At 41.0% G+C, this 21238-nt stretch overlaps 1 protein-coding gene across 3 annotated transcripts; it reads right to left on the minus strand.

Moving 5' to 3' along the window:
- Positions 1 to 3969: 3969 nt before the first annotated feature.
- Mtres1 (mitochondrial transcription rescue factor 1) lies at positions 3970 to 19686 on the minus strand. Of its 3 annotated transcripts, none has more exons than XM_027928396.2 (4): positions 19618 to 19686; positions 11995 to 12479; positions 9999 to 10071; positions 3970 to 4164 (listed from the first exon to the last, which is right to left on the minus strand). In XM_027928396.2, exons 2-4 carry the CDS (start codon positions 12465 to 12467, stop codon positions 3985 to 3987), a joined length of 726 nt encoding a protein of 241 aa, XP_027784197.2. In that variant the 5' UTR covers positions 12468 to 12479; positions 19618 to 19686; the 3' UTR covers positions 3970 to 3984. The 3 variants fall into 3 exon arrangements, with proteins under 3 accessions (XP_027784197.2, XP_027784198.2, XP_071469270.1); XM_027928397.2 differs by lacking the exon at positions 19618 to 19686 and adding an exon at positions 19344 to 19399; XM_071613169.1 differs by lacking the exon at positions 19618 to 19686 and adding an exon at positions 19075 to 19225.
- Between the last annotated feature and the right edge of the window lie 1552 nt (positions 19687 to 21238).

Raw genomic sequence — 21238 nt, forward strand, 5'->3', positions numbered from 1 at the left:
CTTGTGTTGTTGGTAAATGTTTAACAACTGCTTCTCCAAGGGGAAAAAATTAACCCTGATTTGAAGTGTTTGCCAAGTTCCAAGGTAAAAGCCTCCGGTGGCTGATTGGAGCTGTCCACAGGACTCACTGAAGCAGAGTTTGGGAGATGCAGGTGCCTGCTCTGCTCATGGGAACTCATCACTGTCTTCACTACCTCTTTGGAGATCTTCAATAAGTTGTGGATAGAAAATTCTCTGATAGGAACTTTTTGTAATGTTTTGAAGCCAAAATTCTCCCAAGATAAGGTAAAACTTTAGTGAAATACTATTTCACTTGCATGATACGCAATGCATACCCTTTTGGAAATTTCACGGAACATACACCACCCCCACTCCCCAGCTGAAATCTCTTTTCTTCTAGTTTCTTGAAAAAATAGTAGTTACGTCTCTGTTTCCCCAACTATTAATGTCTAAACAAATGACTGGAGAATTATCTCCAAATGTCTATTTCCTGCCCCTCCAAAATGGTTAAAAGATAAACTATTGCCTACTCACTTATGTAAATGTTACTTGACAGGAAGTGTCATTAGCATGGTGTTTCCTAGAGAAGAGATTTCTTTTGGAAAGGATAATCATTATTGGTAAAAGAGAAAGAATGGGCCTTTTCCAAAACAATTTTTTAAATTGTTCATCTTTTAAAAACTGCATACATCAGAAGCATTTTCAGACTTTCCTGGAAAGCGAGAACTACATATTTTTAAAACCATGGGATGGGTATATAGCGCAGCACTATAGCGAGGTCCTGGGTACTAGCACCAGCACCAGCACCACCAAAAAAAAAAAAAAAAAAAAAAAAAAAATATATATATATATATATATATATATAAATGCTATTATATATAAGGCTATATATAATTTTTTTAAATATATATCCTTTCTTATCCTATTAGAACAGGGCCTCTGAACCTCACCACTGTTGACATTTTAAGTCAGATCATCCTTTTTTGTGGGGGCCATGTGAACATTACATTGTAGGATGTCCCACATCCTTCCTCCATGCTCACCCATTTGATGTTTATATGTATATATATATATATATATGTGTGTGTGTGTATAAATATGTATTTCTTTTTTTAGTTGTAGATGGACATAATACCTTTTATTTATTTATTTATTTATGTGGTGCTGAGGATGGAACCCAGCGCCTCACACGTGCTAGGTGAGTACTCTGCCACTGAACCACAACCCCAGCCCCACCCATTGATGTTTACAGCACTAGCTCCATCACGAAATCACGAAAACCCAAAATGCCCCAGACATTACCCAAATGTCCCCAGTGGGGAAAAATTACTTCCAGTTGAGAACCACTGTGTTAAGAGTATGTCAAAGTATTTTCTTTAATCTTTTCATTATGTTGGTCACATTTTCACTGAGGGCTTGCCAGAACCACATTAAAAGGCAGCTGTCATTTGGGTCAAGTAATGAGTGAGTAACAGGAATTCCCTAAATCTTTATGAATTGCTCGTATGTTTCTGCTACTGTTTCATAAATATGTTCAGAGCCCTGTGCTGTGTAGACAACTATGCAAGAATTAGTTTTTGTCATGTGTTATGACCATACCCCATTCTCTGTCAACAGATGTCCTTATTTAGTTTGATTCTTAAAAACATTATTTGGGAACGGGTCAAACTTGTCATGTACCTAAGCTGAGGTGCTATTTACTAAATGCTCCCATCAACCTTTCAGATGGCCATTCCTGCTCAACTCATCTCACCTTGTTTAATTTTTTTGTTTTTGTGGGGGTGGGGTACCAGGGTACTCAGGGGCATTAGGCCACTGAGCCACATCCCCAGCCCTATGTTGTATTTTATTTAGAGACAGGGTCTCACTGAGTTGCTTACATCTTGCTTTTGCTGAGGCTGACTTTGAACTTGTGATCCTCTTGCCTCCCAAGCTACTGGGATTACAGGTTCTTTAATGTTTTGACTTTCTTTCTCCTCTGGAGACACAAAGAGAGCACTCAGTATCTTGGTCCCCATTTGACTGATGAGGAAAGTGAGGCTGAGAGAGGGTGAGGTAAAACTATGATCAAAGCAACCCAACTGGCTAATGGCAAGGGTGGGCCTAAAAACCAGGACCCTGACAAACCACTAGATTATCCTACCCCTTGCCATCTAGGACTTTAGGCCTCTTAGGCTTCTAGTCATTTTCTAAAAAGAATTCAAGAGAGGGAGATGGACTGGGAAAAGAGGATGAGAAAAAAGTATAGAAATATCATTGCCTAAATTATAATTGTAAGCTATGGAAATTATGGAAAAGCTTACACTGCACAATATATATTATTTCTTCCCAAGAGTTTTAAGTTTTCAAATAAAAATCAAATTTTCCTGAGTCTTCTAAAAAAAATTAAAAATGAGCTGGTGAAAGACCTCAGACTCATGGGCCCAAACATCCATTGCTTTGGACTACAGACGTTTCCATTCACTGTCAGCCTTGATTCTCAGGAGAGCAAACAAAGGAGCCCAGATGCTAGGCATGGTGGTGCACGCCTGTAACCCCATGGATTTGGGAGGCGGAGGCAGGAGGATAGAAAGTTCAAGGCCAGCCTGGGAATTTAGTAAGGCCCTCAGCAACTTGGCAAGACCCTGTCTCAAAAAATAAAAAGGGCTGGAGATGCACCTCAGTGCTAGAGCTCCCTTGGGTTCAATCCCCAGTGCAAAACAACAAAACCCACACAGCTAGCTCTTTTGATGTGACTGACTGTTCAGTCTCTCCCTGTGGAGCTGACCTTTCCTAATGGTAGGAAATAGTTCCTGAGAACCTACAGACCAGACTATTTATGCAGATGCCCTCTTAGTGGATGACATAGAGTATACGTGTCCCTCTACTGCTACTATATTCTGTATAGGTTTGGTTCCTTTTGTGACATTTTCCTGAGAATTAGAATAATTAATCTGTTTGGTTAAACTTTCTCTTTGGTTAAAAACTGTTTATTTCCTACTTTCACCTGAAAATTAAACCCTCTGCTTATCACCCTAAAATAGGGGTCACTTTTCCTGTAAAGGGTCAGATAGTAAATATTTTAGGCTTGGTGAACCACATGAGGTGTGTGTGTATGTATATATAATTTTTTTTTTCAAAGATGTAAAAAGGAACATTTTTTTTTTTCCTCCAGAACTGGGGATTGAACCAGGGGTGCTCCACTACTGGGCTACATCTCCAGCCTTTTATATTTTTTTCTTTCGAAATAGAGACTTACTCAGTTGCCCAGCCTCATCTGGAACTTGTGATTCTCCTGCACCAACCTCCTGAATTATTGGGATTACAGGTGCATACTATGTCTGCCTGGCTTGTAGAAAACATTAACTTAGGACCATCCTACAACAATACTCTGCCTGCCTTAATTTGATGCATTCTCTAAACAATTTCAAATGGGCCCTAGCCTGGATGGAATTAGTTGTAACAACTTCACTCATCCAGATTTCTGAAGGAAAACTAGGGCCAGTTGTGTTGGTAATTTAGGAAGCAGGTGAAGAAAGGGACCTCCCAAAGCTTCTGTAATAAACTGAAGGGCAACCTTTCCTTTGCTGGTTTTGCCATAAGAAGCCTGAGCCTGGGGAAGCTGGCCCCAGGGCAGGGGAAAATTTCAAATAAAAATCCTAGGAAACAACAAGGCAGTTTATTTCATAATGACTCGTGAGGTAGGTAGTGTGGGAAGCAGGAGGCAGGTCATTAAAGCCCTCTGTGGGCTTTGCTCCTCCAGAACATGCCTCACTCTGGGCAAAAGGTTCTCTCCACCATGAGGGGGAAAGCAGCACAGATCCAGTCTGGAGAGAAACACTGGCCAGGAAGTGTCTCCTAATCTTCACAAAATGCTCTGCAGATTCCTCTAATGGTAAGAGAACTTTATTTTAGTAAAAAGTCCCCCCCCCCTTTTTTTTTTTTTAAATGTTGGCTCCTTCCCCCACCATTAGAAAGCAGCTTCATGGATAAAAAACAATCCATTTATTTAGACATACTTTTCTTAGGCAATGTTAACTTTTTCCACCTTCGTAACACCACTCGGTATTTTTCACTTTCAGTCTTCTCTTCAAACACTTTTTTCAGGAGAATCCGCATCACTGTCTCTGTTTCTGCTTCTTTGTCCTCTCCAATGAGAAGATCCAATGTATCTCCTATTTTCACCTGAAAAGAATAAGAAAATGAACCTTCATTATATTTCAGGACACCCAGGCCTATGCAGACATCTGTTTTTCTCCTTGTGATCAGGTTATCATTGTCCAGGATGGGCAGGTAAGAAAGGGCTTTGACTCCTCTGAATCTGTCACCCTTTCCTGTGCCTTAGAGTGAAAGAGCCTCCCCAAAAGGGTGCCTCACCCACAGGGACTCAACACCAGCCAGTATTCTTCAGAGCTAGACAACTGGCTGCCTGTGGGTGGGCAGTTTCTGTGTGTGGAATCGTTCAAATATGTTGATTGGATGATTTAGGAAATATTTGAATGGACATATTTTTTTTTTGGGATACTGGCAAGATAAAGAAGGTGGAACACAATCTTTGTGCACAGAAATTACCACATGTACTGGAAGGATAATTTCCAACACCACGCTTCAACTTATTTATTTATTTATTTTTTTTTGGGGGGGATACCAGGAATTGAACCCAGGGACATTTTACTTCCCCAGTCTTCTTGGGCTGGCCAAAATGGCTGGCTTTGAACTTGCAATCCTCTTGCCTCAGCCTCAGGAGTCACTGGGATTATCATCATATTAGAGACTGAACCTCAGGGTAAAAAACCTTTAGTAAAAGCTATATTATCTCCAAGTCCTTCTTTGAGACAGTCTCCCTAAATTGCTGAGGCTGGCCTCAAACTTATAATCCTCCTTCCTCAGCCTCCTGAGTCACTTGAATTACAGGTGAGGCCATGATACTGGGGATTTAACCCAGGGGCACTCTAGCACTGAGCCATATCTCCAGTCCTTGCCCTGAATTTGTAATCCTCTTGTCTCAGCCTCCTGAGCCACTGGGATTACAGGTGTGCACCACTGCACCTGGCTACTTTCATTGATTTTTTAATCCAGGTGACTTACATAAAATGGAGCTGGGGCAGTGTGTTGGAAATCATTCACTATGGACAACAGTCAGCTGCAGAGAAAAGGAAGTAAAGAAACTGCTTTTCCAGTGTTAGCTGGCCCAGGGCTGGGGATGTGGCTCAGTGGTAAAAGCACTTGCCTAGCACATATGAGGTCCTGAGTTCAATCCTCAGCACCAACAAAAACAAACAAAACACACCAGTGTTAGCTTGCCCAAGTGATGCCATACAATCACAGAGACAAGCCTCCACCCACAAAGGTAGCATTGGATACTGTGGGTCAAACCCATTCTTGCCAAGAAGGGAGTTTTGGCTTGAGCTCCTCAAGGCACACCCTAGGGCAGTCCTGCCCGATCAAAGTCCTAAAATCTCAGGTCTGTGCTGAGGGTGTGAAGAACCTGTGACAGATTACTGGGTCCAAGTGGCTCAGGATCTCACGGAATCTTCCCAGAAGCTCAAGAAGGGACTAAACAGACCCAGTTGCCAGAGCCTGCTAAAAAACTCCCAAACACTCCCAATGGTGGGGAACAACCCCATGTGTGGTGGTCTATACAGTCTACATGGCTATTTAACACCTATTAGAGGGCGTCAGTTAAGAAGCATGATATTGCTGGGCAGCATGTCACACACATGTAATCCCAGCAACTGGGAGGCTGAAACAGAAATATCACAAGTTCTAGGCCAGCCAGCAATTTAGCGAGGCCCCAGTGAGACTTTGTCTCAAAATGAAAAGGGTTGGAGATGTAGTTCATTGGTAAAGTGCCCCTGGAGTTCAATCCCAGTACCAAAAAAAAAAAAAAAAAAGACAGCAAAGGAGTGGGGCTGTGGCTCAGGGGTACAGCACTTGTCTAGCACACATGAGGCACTGGGTTTGATCTTCAGCACACATTAAAAATAAATAAAGATATTGTATGCATCTACAACTAAAAAAATATTTTAAAAAACCCACAAGATGTCCAATGCTGACTTTTGCCTTATTTTTCAATTACATACTCTGCAGCAGACACAACTTCAGACAGTCAAAATATTTGTACCTCATCAGGACAACCCCATATCTATTCTCCCACCCACCCAAGTCCTCTGCAGGTCCAACTTTGATGTTCAACATGCACATGCCTACCTATTAACCACCATTCTACACTGGTCATTCTGGGAAGCACACAGTAGCTAGATGCAAAACTCTCAAGGCAGGGGCCAATTTTAAATCAATGACTTCTCCCTCTGGGCTGAGAAACAGACTCAAATTACAGTCAGGCATCAAGACTGCTTTCCCCTTGAATGAAAGGGATGGAGGGGGGATGGGAATAGAAAAGACAGTAGAGTGAATCTGACATAACTTTGCTATTTTCATATATGAATACATGACCAGTGTGATTCCACTTCATGTACAACCACAAGAATGGAATTCTAGTTAGAATGTTATATTCCATTTATGTATAATATGGCAAAATACACTCTACTGTCACGTATATCTAAAAAGAACAAAAAGACTGCTCTCTCCTTAACTATGAAGAATGGACCTACATAGGCATCATCTGGAGGGGCTCTGCCCTCCTATAGTTCTGTTGGGTTCAATCAGAAATGTAAGACTTGGGCCAGCTCCAAGCTGGCCTCTAAATTTGAGGCCAGCCGTGGCAACTTAAAACTCAAAATAAAATAAAAAGAGCTGGCAATGTAACTCAGTGGTACAGCACCCCTATGTTCAATCCCCAATACTGCCAAAAAAAAAAAAAAAAAAAAGAAAGAAAGAAAAAGAAAAGAAAGAAACACAAGGCTTGGAAACTGCTTACCTCTTTTGGTATAAATTTATTTCATTAAAATTTATTTTTAATAAAAAAATGCATGTGATACAAAAGGGTATACAAATAAAAGGCAATATTCTTTGCATCCTTTCAAAGATACATGGTTCAGTTATTGTGCAGTTGAAAAGTGAATCCCTGAATCCCTTTGGTGGCTTCCTTCTGGGGCAGAGAGAGGCTAGGGATGTTTCTCCTGTGCCCAGATGATCAGGGGGAGAGGTGAGTTTAGGAAGACATCAACCCCACATTTGGGCTCCTCACACCCACTATTTGTCAACAGCTACTCAGCAGCTACAGCAATATGGATCCCACCTATTTTGCAGCTCACAGAAAAGCTTTGTCCAGCTGTAGGCAGCCAGGGTTGGAGCTGCAGCATCCGGCAAGCGCCTGACCCTCTGAGGCCAGCAGCCAGACACAGGCTCTGTGGAGCAGGCCAAGGAAGGCGAGGCATTCTTTATTCCCCTCCCAGGCCCTGTCCTTTAGCAGACACAAAGCAAAACTGGCTGGGATTACTGGCTGTTCCAAATATCTACATTTCAAATCTCCCCTTAGCTGCAGTTTCTATGGCTACCAGGCCTCCTAGTAACAAGGCAGCTGAGTGTTAATGCTGGTCTCTGCCTTTGCTGACCCTCAGGAGAAATCTGGAAGGCAGTTGAGACAACAGAACACCCATGGCAGAATGAAGCAGCAGCAATTAGGCCTTAGTTAACAATATCTCAAAGAGGAGGGAGAAAAATAGGCTTGTGGGGTTTGTAAATGAGGCCCCAGCAGAGAGGCAGGGTGTGCAGGGAGTAATCATTCCATACTCCAAGAACAGGTCTTGCCTTTGGAATACGGTGACTGAGGAGAAAGCAATTAAGGGCAGAGCAGGGCCTATCTGGAGCACCTGGTTTTCTGCAGTTCACTGAACAATGGCTGACACGCCAGTCTGAACCTGCCGACTCAAGAGCTCTCAGAGGATCCTGGGCCTTGTGGGGAAGCGGGTTGCTGAGACAAGCATGGGGGAGCTTTCCCTCCTTCTGCCCACATAGCTGCAAGAACCTGTATCTCAGGGAACAAGGTCTGCAGGATGCCTCAGTGCTCACCCCAGTGCAGGTCAGGACAGTTACTGTTTCCCATCCCAGGGCAACAGGAGGTAGCTAAGGTCCTCCAACCCCAGGGGGATTATGGAAGATGAAATAAAACCTACCTCCAAAAGTGTATCTAACTTCACTGAAATATTTGTTCCTTATAAGAGATGACATCTTCTAATATCTCATAGGTGTTATGTTTCCAAACTTTTAAAAAAGGGTCTTTCTCTTAACCCTTTTAATGTGTTTTGTTAACTTTTACTAACAGTATTTATTTTTTCCAATTATGTGACACATACTTATGGTAAAGATTCATAACATAAAAGGCATGAAGAAAATCAACACAATCCATAACGTGCCAAAGATACATAACAGTAATGAAAATATTTTAATTCCAGATATATATATATATATATATATATATATATATATATTATATATATATATAAAATATGTGTGTGTGTGTGTGTGTGTGTGTATATATATATATAATTTTTTTTTTTTTTTTTTGGTGGTACTAGGGACTGAACCCAGAGGTTTTTATCACTGGACACATCCCCAGCTTTATTTTTTATTTTTAATATTTTTTAGTTGTCAATGGACCTTTATTTTATTCATTTATATGTGGTGCTGAGAATTGAACCCAGTGCCTCACACATGCTAGGCAAGTGCTCTACCACTGAGCCACAGCCCCAGCCCCAACCAGCCTCTTTTTAAAAATTGAGACAAGTCTTTTTAAGTTACTTAAGGCCTCACTAAGTTACTGATGCTGGCCTACAACTTGTGATCCTCTTGCCTCAGTCTCCCGAGTTACTGGGATTATAGGTGTATACCACTGCACCCACCTACATGTAACTATTTTTACAATTTGGGGAGGGGGTACCAGGGACTGAATCCAGGGATCCCTAACCACTAAGCCACATCCCCAGCACTATTTATTTTTTTATTTATTTTTGTGTGTGGTGCCGGAGATTGAACCCAGGACTTTGTGCATGTGAGGCAAGCATTCTACCAACTAAGCTATATCCCCAGCCCACTTTTTATTTTGGAGCAGGGTCTTGCTAGGTTGCTTAGGACCTTGCTAAATTGCTGAGGCTGGCCTTAAACTTATGATCCTCTTGCCTCAGCCTCCCAAGCCATACAAAATATTTTTAAGCCAGGCACAGTGGTGCATTCCTGTAACCCAAGCTACTGAGGAGGCAGAGGCATCTCAAAAAACAAATGTATCAGCCAGACATGGTGGTGCATGACTATAGTCTCAGTGACTTGAGAGGCTAAGGCAGGAGGATTATAAGTAAGTTCGAGGTCAACCTGGCAACTTAGTTAGACTAAATAAAAAGGGCTGGGGATGTAGCTCTGGGTAGAGTGCCTCTGGATTCAATCCCCAGTAGCAATACAAAACAACAAAACAAAAATCCCAGGTATGTATGTTGTGTGTACATATGCATATATATATATTTTTTTCTCTTTTCTTTTAAGGTCAAGAGTGTTAGTGGCAGTGCTTGGCTAACATGCACAAACCCTTGAGTTTAATCCCCTACATGACAAAAAAAAAAAAAAAAAAAAAAACAAGCAAACAACCCCCAGAACACAAAAATAATAATACTGTCAGAAAATACAGACCATCTTTTTCAAGCTGCTGTACACACAGAGCAGTGTACCCAAGCAAGAGCTCAGTGGGGGCTGCAGAAGTGAACAGAATGGAACATCTGCTCAGATAACATCAGGGCAAAGAACACCTCTACATGGATCAAATGTTTCTTTTTAATCTAATTATTATGATTCCATGGAGGCTAACATTAATACCCTGGAAGTTTAATTAATGGACTGTTGCCAGTCCTGATGGTAGCTTATCCCCAAATCCTCTTCATCACAAGGTCATTAAGGCTACAAAGGAGAAAGTGGTCTGTGTGAGTGACTGAAGCCTGTTGTTAACGCCCACCAGCTGACCAGAACTACAGAGGACCTCAAGAGAAGGTATGGGAAAACAGGGCAGCCTTGAGTAGTGGCAGAACAATAAACAAAAATTTCTGGCTGTCATTATAAGTTTAATGTCTCACCGTTCTGCTTTTCTTCCATAATTTTTCCCCATTAAGTCTGAGTTCACCTTTGTAGAATGCATCTTCCACTTTGCTATTCAAAAAAAAAAAAAAAAAAAGTCAAAATACTTTAAAATATAGAAATATATTCAAAATAATTATACAGGTTTGAGAGAAACACCTACCGTTAATATTTATTCTGACGATGCCCCATAAAATCTGCATTTTGAGTGCTAGGAAAGTGAAACTCAACTTTGTCTGTATGTATCTAAAACCGGGAGACCAAAGGGCACTTCTGAATATATGCTGAACTACTGCAAAGATTTTCTAGTACTGTTGGGCTGTTAATTAGATGAAGCTTTGTGTATCTGTCAGTAGGGATTAAACCCTTGGTCTAATACAGGGCTACGTCCCCAGACTCCTCCCTCTTTTTTAAAAAAATTTTGAGACAGGGTCTTGCTGAATTGCTAGCCTGGCCTCAAACTTGTGATACTCCTGTATCAGTCTCCCGAGTAACTAGGATTACAGGTGTGCATCACTGTGCCTGTCTATAGGAGGTTTTAGCATGCATACCAACCTCTATTCTCCCAGTGCAACAACTACATGGCTACAACTTGGTGATTAGCAATACTCAAAGTGAGTGGACACTGAATTCCCCTCAGGCACCTGCTCTACACTCTGAGAGAAAACCCAGGCACTACATTCATATCAAGACAATTAAGAAACCTTAAGGTTGAGGAAGTGCCAACCCAACAACTGCTCAACTCTCTGAATTTAAACCACTGAACAACCAGATCAGAGGATGCAGACAAAAATTTCCTTTTGATGATCTGACTCCAGGTGACTGATAGTTGGGGTTCAATTTAATAATAACAGCAGTAACTACTACTCTGGGAAAGGAGATGTCCTGTTATGAGTTTGCCAGATTTTGGAGAACATTCAACAAATTCTGATCATCAGCCAAGAGGGGGACCAATGGGCCCAAATCTTTTTGAGACTCTTAAGCTTCATGAATTAAAAAAATTATGCCATTAAATGAGGTCTTAAAGGTACAAATTACATAAGGAAATCTTTCTGAATGTATTCATACCACAATTCTTACCTTGTATGCAGTATGCACACAATCAATCAATGATTGCTAAAGGAATGAGTGACAATGATGGTCACTGTTATAACCAGTCTAGCTGAGGGAATGAGCATATTAAAGAAATTCTGGGGGCTGGGGTTGTGGCTAAGTGGTACAGCGCTTGCCTAGCATGTGTGAGGCATTGGGTTCGATTATCAGCACCACAAATAAACAAATATATAAATAAAGGTCCATCAATAACTAATAAAAATTTAAAAAAAAAGAAATTCTGAAAGTTACAGTTACTATTTCTATGTATTACAAACACATTAAATTTTCTTCATAATATGTAACATATATTGAATACTATGTGCCAGGCACCATTATAAGTGCTTTGGATAGATATTTAATCCTAGCAATTAACCTCTAAAGGAGGTTCCATTATCCCTGTTTGACAGATAAGGAAACTGAGATATAGAGAGTTGAAGTAACCTGCCCAGGGTCATACACAGAACCAGGACTGAAACCCCAGTAGTCTGGTTCAAGAGCCTGTATTACTAACCACCACAATATACTTCTCTTGTTGATTCTGAAAGGTACCTTCTCACATTGTAGTGAAATCCAGGTGCGTTTTTATGCTTGCTATATACATCTAATATGGTGATTCCTTTTCTCCTCAAGAAGCTGTTATTAAATCAATGGTTCATCGTATACTCAATTGTGCCTTAGAATCAAGGAAATATGGCACATGGGAATTGCAGACAGTCACTTGACTTCTTAGGGAATCAGTTTTCTCATCTATAAAATGAAATAGTTGAAACAGGTTACCTATAAGGTCCTTTCATATCTGTGGTTATTCTTTACCATAAATACAGGCTGAGTGATTTATGATACTACATTAAAATAACCAGATGACAATTGGGTTTATAATAAAACATACATCATACTCACTTTCTCCCAATATCAAGGCCTGTCTTCAGGATAACATCATACCGAAAAGACTGCACAACTTTCTCCAGGTCTTTGTAGTCTTTGATTACACTAGGGTCATCCTCCAGCTCCGCTTCCTGCTCACTCCTGTCCTCATGATCACCCTCCTCATCAGAGTCTTCTTCATCCTCTAATTTTTGCACAGTCTTTTTAGAGGATTTTTTAGACCTTATATTACTTTTGAGTCTTATGGAAAATGGAAAAATATATTCTGGAGATACCAAAAGCCCTGGGAGTCTCAAAGGGAAGATACTATAGAGAAGTATTTTATACTTTGATGTATTTAACTTGCTACTAGAAAAATACAAGTATCGATTCCAGGAAGCACAGAGTTTATGTGAAGAAGGTGTCCCTTGAAGAACATTCCAGAATCCAATCCAGGCATCTGATCTTCTTAAAACACCAGTGAGCAATCTGACACTAGTCATAGCCATGGCACATGTAACCTGAAACAGATAATAATTTAGTTTTATTTCACAAGTGCAGCATCATAAATCACACCCACATGCTGTGAACACTTTATATCTAGTATTATACGTAGGCTTCCCTATACAAGGCCATATTAGTCTGTACCTGCCAAGAGCAGTACCATACCATGGTGCAATTAGTATGCTTAGCTCCTAGGGTTGTCACAATGGTTCAATAAGACACCAACATGTGTGAAAACACTGGTTCTACTCTTTTCCTTCCCTCCAATTAGCTCTGGGTACTGTCTGCTACTGAAAAATATTATCAATAATTCTCAATGACTTTTCTTTTGTTAAAAGAAAAATTTTGAGAAACTGTTTATTAATATATACTATATCCTTATAATATTCATATGCCAAGGAAAGAGCAGATCATGACTTCATGAAACCCACAATGAACCTCTAAATGATTTCAACCTTCAACCCCGGTGAATCAGAGCTAGGAATAAACAAATGGGATAGACTTGATTTTTACTTCTTTTTTTTTTTTTTTTTAAATGTTGGGTTGGGGAGGGACCAGGGATTGGACTCGGGGGCACTCAACCACTGAGCCACATCCCCAGCCCCTTTTTGTATTTTATTTAGAGACAAGGTCTTACTGAGTTGCTTATCGCCTCTCCATTGCTGAGGCTGGTTTCGAACACACAATCCTCCTGTCTCAACCTCCTGAGCCGCTGGGATTACAAGCATGTGCCACTGCTGCTGGATGATTTTTACTTCCTTTAACATTTTCTTCCCACTGTTTGAGGCATTTGCTAGCAGAAGGGGCAGAGACCCACAAAACTAGATAATCATTTGCAGAGATACTGAGATGCTGATATGCTAGAGATCAATCAATTCCTTATCTTCACCTCAAATGCAGCAGAAATCATACTATGATGGTGGCAGACCTCCCTAAGCACACCAAGATTGTTTTAGGGACCATGATTTGGTATTAAGAGAAGGGTTTCCACATGGTTGATATCCTCATACTGTGAGTCTGTAAAATGTCTTTGTGCCAAGATTATACTTAGGTAATGACTTCTTTGATAATGGTTCTCTTCAGGTTTTCTTCCATTTATTACATTTACTTCTGTTTATTTCATTAATTCCATTTATTTCATTTATTACAAGGCTGACAACAATAATTATCTGTATGGCTCACTCAAAAATACAGAGCTAGCTGGGTGCAGTGGTGCACACCTGTAATCCCAGCTGCTTGGGAGCCTAAGGCAGGAGGATCATGAGTTCAAAACCAGCCTCAGCAACTTAGCGAGGCCCTAAGCAACTTAGTGAAACCCTGCCTCAAAAAATAAAAAGGACTGGGGATGTGACACAGAAGTTAAGCATCCCTGGGTTCAATCCCTGGTATTGTACCAAACCAAACCAAACCAAACAAATAAACAAACAACAACAACAAAAAACAACCAGGGCTGGCTACTTTCAGTTTATAGTTAACATTTTGGGGCCTTATTTTCCTGGCATAATGAGTAGACAACATAAACTTGACTTTATTATTCTAAGCCTTAAATGAGAAAAATAAGCAGGCTGAACTTAAGGGCTATTTTTCAACATAATTATAATTTGGAATAATTTTTAAGTGCTATTAAATTCATATTCTAAAATAATTGTAGGGAACTACTTAAAGCACCGTCAAGAAAAATGTTTCAAAAAATTACAGGGCTAGGGAGTATAGCTCAGTGGTAATGTGCTTGCCTTGCATTTCATGGTTTGAGCCCTGGCACCAGTGGGGAGAAAAGGTACATTTATACATATTCTAATTTAATAGAAACTGAACAATACTCATTTAAAGAAAGAAATTTACATTTTATAAAAGTAGAGATAAAGGGGATCACTAAAGATTTTTTTTCTTTAACAAAAGCTACCTTCACCTACTATAATACCAGAGAGAATGGAGTTTTAGGAGCAGGGGACTAGGAAGAACAGTCACTTCAACTGAGGGGAAGGAAATGGCCATCACTAGGGTTAGGAAGTTGAGTCTCTATGTCAGTTCCTGGGTGTCACATTCCCTATTCTAATGTCCTAGCTTTAGCTGAGTAATTCCAATGACTCAGAAGGCTGAGGCAGGAGGATAACAAAGTTCAAGGTCAGCCTGGGCAACTTAGGGAGACCCTGTCTTGAAATAAACAAATTTTAAAAAGGGCTCTAGATGCAGCCCAGTGATAGAGGACTTGCCTAGCATATGTGAGGCCCTGGGTTCAATTTTGTACTAGTTTCAATTCCCAGTACAAAAAAAAAAAAAAAAAAGTCCTAGCTTTATACTACACTGTTGTTTTCTTTGAAGAATGCCTGGATATGATGCCTTAGGCCCACATCAGATGGTCACATTTACCTACAAGAGGCAACCTTTACTAGCAAAAAGTAACTATTTAAAATCATACTGACATGTAAATAAAACACATTTTTAAATGTCAAACTAAGTTTTACCTTTGTGTTCATTAGCTACTTACTCCCTCTGTGATCTGCTTCTCTTTCCAGCAGGCAAATACTGCCTACTGGATGTTTAGATAAAATATATGAAAAATATAAAACTGAAGAAACAAATTAATCTATTTTTTGCTGGAAATGATGACCATTTGAAGATGTTAGCCAGTGGACACTTGGGCCTCAAGGGAGGAGCCTAAGAACCCAGAACTGGTCAGAGGAGCCCTAAGGTGGAAGTAGGAAGTCAGAGAGAATCCAGGGTTCCTTATATTTCATTTGAAAATAATATTCCATTGCTGAAAAGGTTTGTCCTTTTAGCATGGCCTCCATCTCTTCCAGATTCCATACAAGTTCCTCTCATCCTTTGCCAACCCCTGCACCAGACTCTAGTTGCACAAATACTACGTAATTTGCCATTTTCTAATTAGTTCATGTGGACTGTTTTATCTCCCATCCTCAAAGGGGAGGGAGGGCAGAAACTGTGTCATATTCCTCACTCCCACCCCCTTTCTGCATAGCACTTTTTTTAAAAACTCAATAGTTGCAGATTCATTTTCTAGAAATGACTGAATATCCTACCCATTACCACATCTAACCTGCATTCACTCATTTGCCCATATATCCAAGGGCCTAACCAGACCTAGGTGTAAAATACCCACCTTGCCCTGATGGTAGTGCCATTTAGTTACAATGTGGGCAAGTAATTTATTTATTGGCTGTCAGAGAACAGAAATAAACATAGGTGTGGAGGAGAGGAGACTAGACCCTGTAACAAGTTGTGGCTCAAGGAAATAGATGTCTAAGGCACATTCTGCAAAGGTGACCTGAAACAATTATTTTTTTTTTTTACTTTCTAGTGGACCATTCTATCAGCATTTCTATTGCTATTTCTCTCATTCAAAAACAATCAAATAAACAAAAAAAGCAAATCTTTTAACTTTACTACTTCCCAGCTACTACCTTTTCTTGCTCTTCTTTACATAAAATTCCTCAAAAGATGGGTCCATAATCTTTCCAATTCCATTCCTGTCATTTCCTAAATTCAAAAGGTCATTGGTTAGTCTTCATTTTACTTCACTTCTGATCACTCCCTCTTCTTTATTTGCTTCTAGGACACCTCACTCTTGGAATTCCTCCTATTTCACCAAGAGCTACTTCTCAAAACTCCTTTGCTAATTCCTTTCGTTTTCCCTGATATCTTACTATTGGAGGGCCCAAAGGCTCAGTCTTAGTCCTCTTCTTTTCAGCTTTTAAGTGTACTGTCAACTACTTTTTTTTTTTTTTTCTTTTCTTTTTTGGCATTGAGGATTAAACCCGGGGACACTTTACCATTGAGCTATACCCCCAGTCCTTAAAAAAAAAAAAAAAAAAAAAAAGTCTTGGGTCTCACTAAGTTGCCCAGGCTAGACTCAAACTTGGGATCCTTTTCCCTCAACCTCCCAGGTAGCTAGGACTACATGTATGTACCACTCTGCCCCACTCAGCCAACCTGTTTTGACAAATGCATCAAAACACCAAGTATTTCCATGGCTTTAAGTACTACCCTTATAACGAAGTACTTCCTAATCTATAACCCCATTCCAAAACTCTCCCCCTAATTCTAGACTTGTATATCTGCACAAAAAGAGTTAACATAACAAGCCTGAAATTACTATCCTTAGAAAGGCCTGCTTGCAAAATTGTCTGAGAATTCGGACTTTAAGAAAGTTCCCACCATACCCCAAACTGATAGGAATGGTGCCAAAATTGTACCATTTGTTTTATGCTAAATACCTACTTTTTTTTCTGGGAGTCTGTTATAATTGTTGCCATAGAAATTAAGCATGTCCTGTGTCACTCTACTGCAGAGGACTTTTAGAGAAAATGGTGCCTAGTTTCCTCCAGACTTTGCCCTATTTGTCTTTTCTCTTTGGTTATTTTGCTTGGTATTCCTTTCCTGTAATAAATTATAGCTATGAGTATGATTATATGCTGAGTCTTGTGAGTCCATTTAGTGAACAGAACCCCCAATACAAAGTCCAAATGTCTATTTGACATCTCCACAAGAGTAATAGGCACCTCAAACTTAACTGGTCCAAAAACAAACTCCTCATATACCCCCAGCCCCAGACCTGCTCCACCTATAGCCCAGTTAATGGTAACTCCATCCTTCTAATTGCTAAAAACAAAAGCATCTAGTCATTCTTGATGCTTCTCTTTCCATCATATCCATAATGTTGGAAATCATGTTGGCTGTATTTTTTTTTTTAAGAGAGAGAGAGAGAGAGAGAGAGAGAGAATTTTTAAAAATATTTATTTTTCAGTTTTCGGTGGACACAACATCTTTATCTTTATTTTTATGTGGTGCTGAGGATGGAACCCAGCGCCCCGCGCATGCCTGGCGAGCTTGAGCCACATCCCCAGACCCTTGGCTGTATTTTCAAAACATGTCCAGAGTCCTACCACTTCTTACTACTTACACTGCTACTACAGATTCAGCCCACCATCACCCATCCCCAGGTGACACAAAGGCTCCAAGGAAGTCTGTTCTCCACAATATGGCAAGAATGATCCTCTGATTCTTTTAAAAAGCTGTCAGACCAGGGGTGGTGGCCTATATCTGTAATCCATACCTACTTGGGAGGCTGAGGCAAAGGATTACACTTTTGAGGCCAGCCTGGGCAACTTAGACCCTATCTCAAAATAAAATATAAAGGGCTAGGGGTGTAGCTCAGTGGTGGATCACAGTCCTGGGTTACATCCCCAGTACCACAAATTCTTTAAAAAAGTGATTCAGACTATATTACTTGTTTCCTCAAATCCCCCCCAAAGCACCCAAACCCCTCATCACCTGCCTCTTTCACCCTTTGCTCGCTCAATTATAGACAACTGGCCTTCTTCATACTCCTCAGATACAAGGGACTGTCTTAGCTCATTTTCTATTGCTACAACCGAATACCACACCCAGGTAAGTGAATACAGGTATTTATTTAGCTCATCATTTCTGGAGGCTGTAAAGTGCAAAAGCATGGTGCTGGCATCCCATAAGGACCTTCTTGATGCATGGTTACATGGTAGAGGGCATCATGGCAACAGAGCAAGAATACGGAGAGCTCTCTTTTATAACAAAAGCACTTCCTCAAATAACCTATTAACCTATGGATGGACTACTCCATTCATAAGGGCAGAATCCTCATGACCCAATCACCTCCCAAAGGTCCCACCTTTCAACACAGCTGTACTGAGGATCAAGTTCCCAACACATGAAATTTGGGGCCACATTCAAACCATAGCAGGGAACTTTCTTCCAGCTTTGTGAAACACTCTTATTCCGATTATCTGCAAAGGTAACTCTCTACCTTCTTCAAATCTTGATTCAGTGTCCCCTCAATGAGGCCTACCTACTCTTTAAATAGTTTTAATTGTAGATGAACACAATACCTTTATTTTATTTTCATGTGGTGCTGAGGATCAAACCCAGTTCCATATGTGAGGCAAGCACTTTACAACAGCAGCACCCTATTCCAATTCTATTCCATCTTGCCCTCCCCAAATCCCTTACCTTGTATACCTTGTTCTCCCACAGCACTTATTACATGCTACCATGTAATTTACTGGGTGTTTTTTTGTTTGCCCATGTCCCTAAGATGAACACTTCAAAACAGTAGGATTCTTCACCCCTATTTCCCCTCCTCTGCTGCATTCTAATAGGCGAGAATAATGCCTGGCAATTGTTAAGCACTTAATTCAAAAGGGGGGCTGAGGTTGTGGCTCAGTGGTAGAGCACTTGCCTGGCATGTGTGAAGCACTGGTTTAGATCCTCATCATCACATAAAAATAAAGGTATTGTGTCCACTACAACTAAAAAAAATTAAAAACAAACAAACAAACAAAACCTTGTGGAATGAAAGTAGACCAGGAGAACTGGTATATTAGAAATGAACCCAGAAAAGAACACACAGAAGGACTGGACTGATGGGCAAGGGGCTACATCTCTAAGTTTGGACCATCAAAGTTTGAACCCGACCCAGACAGCATGAAGCCACAGAAAGATCTTAAGTAGGAAAATGACCGAATAGGAGCGTACATTGAAATATCTCTTCAGCTGTGTGGATGTAGAGTAGAAGCATGAGTGCCAACAAGCCGAAAGAGGTAAAATTTGTGAACTAACCTATGTCTGCAAGAAGAGCAATGTTAGGATACAAAGGCAACATGTCCTTGACCTGCAAGAAGCTGAAATCGCTGCACAGGACATGGATCAGTCGGATGGGGAAACCCGTCTAAATCTTGTGACGATTACTGTAGCTTAAGGTTACTGTCCCTTCTACAGACCTCAGAAGCTGAGGGCTGAGACAAGGTCGGATTCCCCTCGCGCCCTCCCCATCCTGCAGGCTGTGCACCTTTCCAACTCCCCAAGGTCAGAGGAAATTGAACACCCACGTCACCGGGTTCCGAGTCTGCGTCTGAAGCCAGCAGAAGCGCCCCGGCCCAGGAGCCGCGACGCACCCAATCCCACAGTCCTCGTGCAGCCCCAGAGCTCACGCGGCGTCCGCAGGTTGTTCGGACTCAGCAGGACGCAGGAGACTCTTGCGTGGACCTGGCAGGAGTGTGGGCGGGGCACAGAGGGTCCCAGCGTAAGTTTCACAGTGAAAGAGTGAAGCAACAGAGACCCGCACGGGCCGGGGGCGCGGCGCGCCAGTAGGGGCGCACTTACCTGTACGTCAGGGCCGCCGCTCCCTCCCCGCGGCCGCGCCGACTGCAGGTCCCCAGTCCAACCCTCCACCCGCTCCTGCCCCGCCCCTTCCCCGCCCCTTCCGCCTGCGAGACCAGAACAGGCCGGAAATGACGCGTGGTCAGGGCGATACTGGCGTAGCGACCCCTGCTGGAGGCCACGCCTTGGAGGACCCCACAGGAGCGGCGCCCTGAAGACCGCCTCAGGCCTAGCTGATCCAGGCTGCAGCGCCGTGTGGTTCCACGTGGCTCAGAAAAGCTTAGCTATAATGCAACGGTCCTTTCTCTGGAGTTGCCAGCACCTTTGAGAGAGTTATAAACGTTGTCTCCAAATAAATGTACACACATTCTAGAACGTGGAAGTTTAGAACATCCTTTCAAGAATAAAGCGAATGAAAGGATAAACTGCACCCCGGTTTGTCCAGTTCACTTGTCACCTATTGGTGATTGGATGGCCAAAAAGAGGATGTGTGTGTGTGTGTGTGTGTGTGTGTAAAACTACGCCTGGCTAGTGTATCTATGGAAACAGCCCTTTTGAAGTAACAAGACGAACCAGATTCTAAAAGAAGAATTTTCATAGAATACCTGTTTCATAGTTTTATACCTGTTCATATTAATGCTTTTGGGAACACGTGCATCTCAAAATAGAAATAGATTTTTCTTTGTTTTCAGGAAGTCCTCTGTTAATTGTCCTGCGCAATAGCTTTGCTACTTATATTTTCTTTTAAAAAAATATTTTTTAGTTGTAGTTGGACACACTATCATTTATTTATTTATTTATTTTTATGTGGTGCTGAGGATCAAACCCAAGGCCTTGAACATGCTAGGCAAGCGCTCTGACACTGAGCCACAACCCCAGGCCCAAGTTAATATTTTCTTTTACGCAGCTTCACACAGTGGCTACTTCGTTGCATTTGTGCAATAAGAAACAGCAGTTGCAAATTGTTTCAAGTGTAGGAATGATACAAATTGACATGTGTCAGTTCAGTTATACTGGAGACATACTGAGAAATGCACAGTTGCAGTTACTAGTTTAAGTCATTTGTGAAACATTACAGATACATTGTTAATAAATGTGCCCGTAATGGGGTTAATCATAATTATTACAAACTGACAGAATTGCTGAATAATTATGGTGAGAATGGAAGAAGAGAACACAGTGATGTTGAATTATATACAATCAAATTGGTCACTGGCCTTTAAAAAAATAAATAAAAATTGGGGAGCTGAGGTTGTGGCTCAACGGTAGAGTGCTTGCCTAGCACTTGCGAGGTGCTGGGTTCGATCCTCAGCACCACATAAAAATAAATAAATAAAATAAAAGGTATTGTGTCCAGCTACAACTAAAAAATATTTTTTAAAAAACATTTAATTAGATGAATCAAGGTAGTTTTTAAAACTTAAAAATGCTAATCATAGTTAAAATCTATGGTGAGATTAACAAGCAATGTAAAGTATAGTGACTTTAAAAACGTTTTGCATTTCTTTATAGTACTCCCCCTGCCTATCCTACTCCATTTCTTTTTACTATGGGAGAGAAATTCCCCCATAGGATTCCTATGTATTTGGTGCCTTAGGGGATGTGGTTTTCACAGGTGTAGACC

Source organism: Marmota flaviventris, chromosome 6 (genome assembly GCF_047511675.1).
Source record: "Marmota flaviventris isolate mMarFla1 chromosome 6, mMarFla1.hap1, whole genome shotgun sequence".
NCBI lineage: Eukaryota > Metazoa > Chordata > Mammalia > Rodentia > Sciuridae > Marmota > Marmota flaviventris.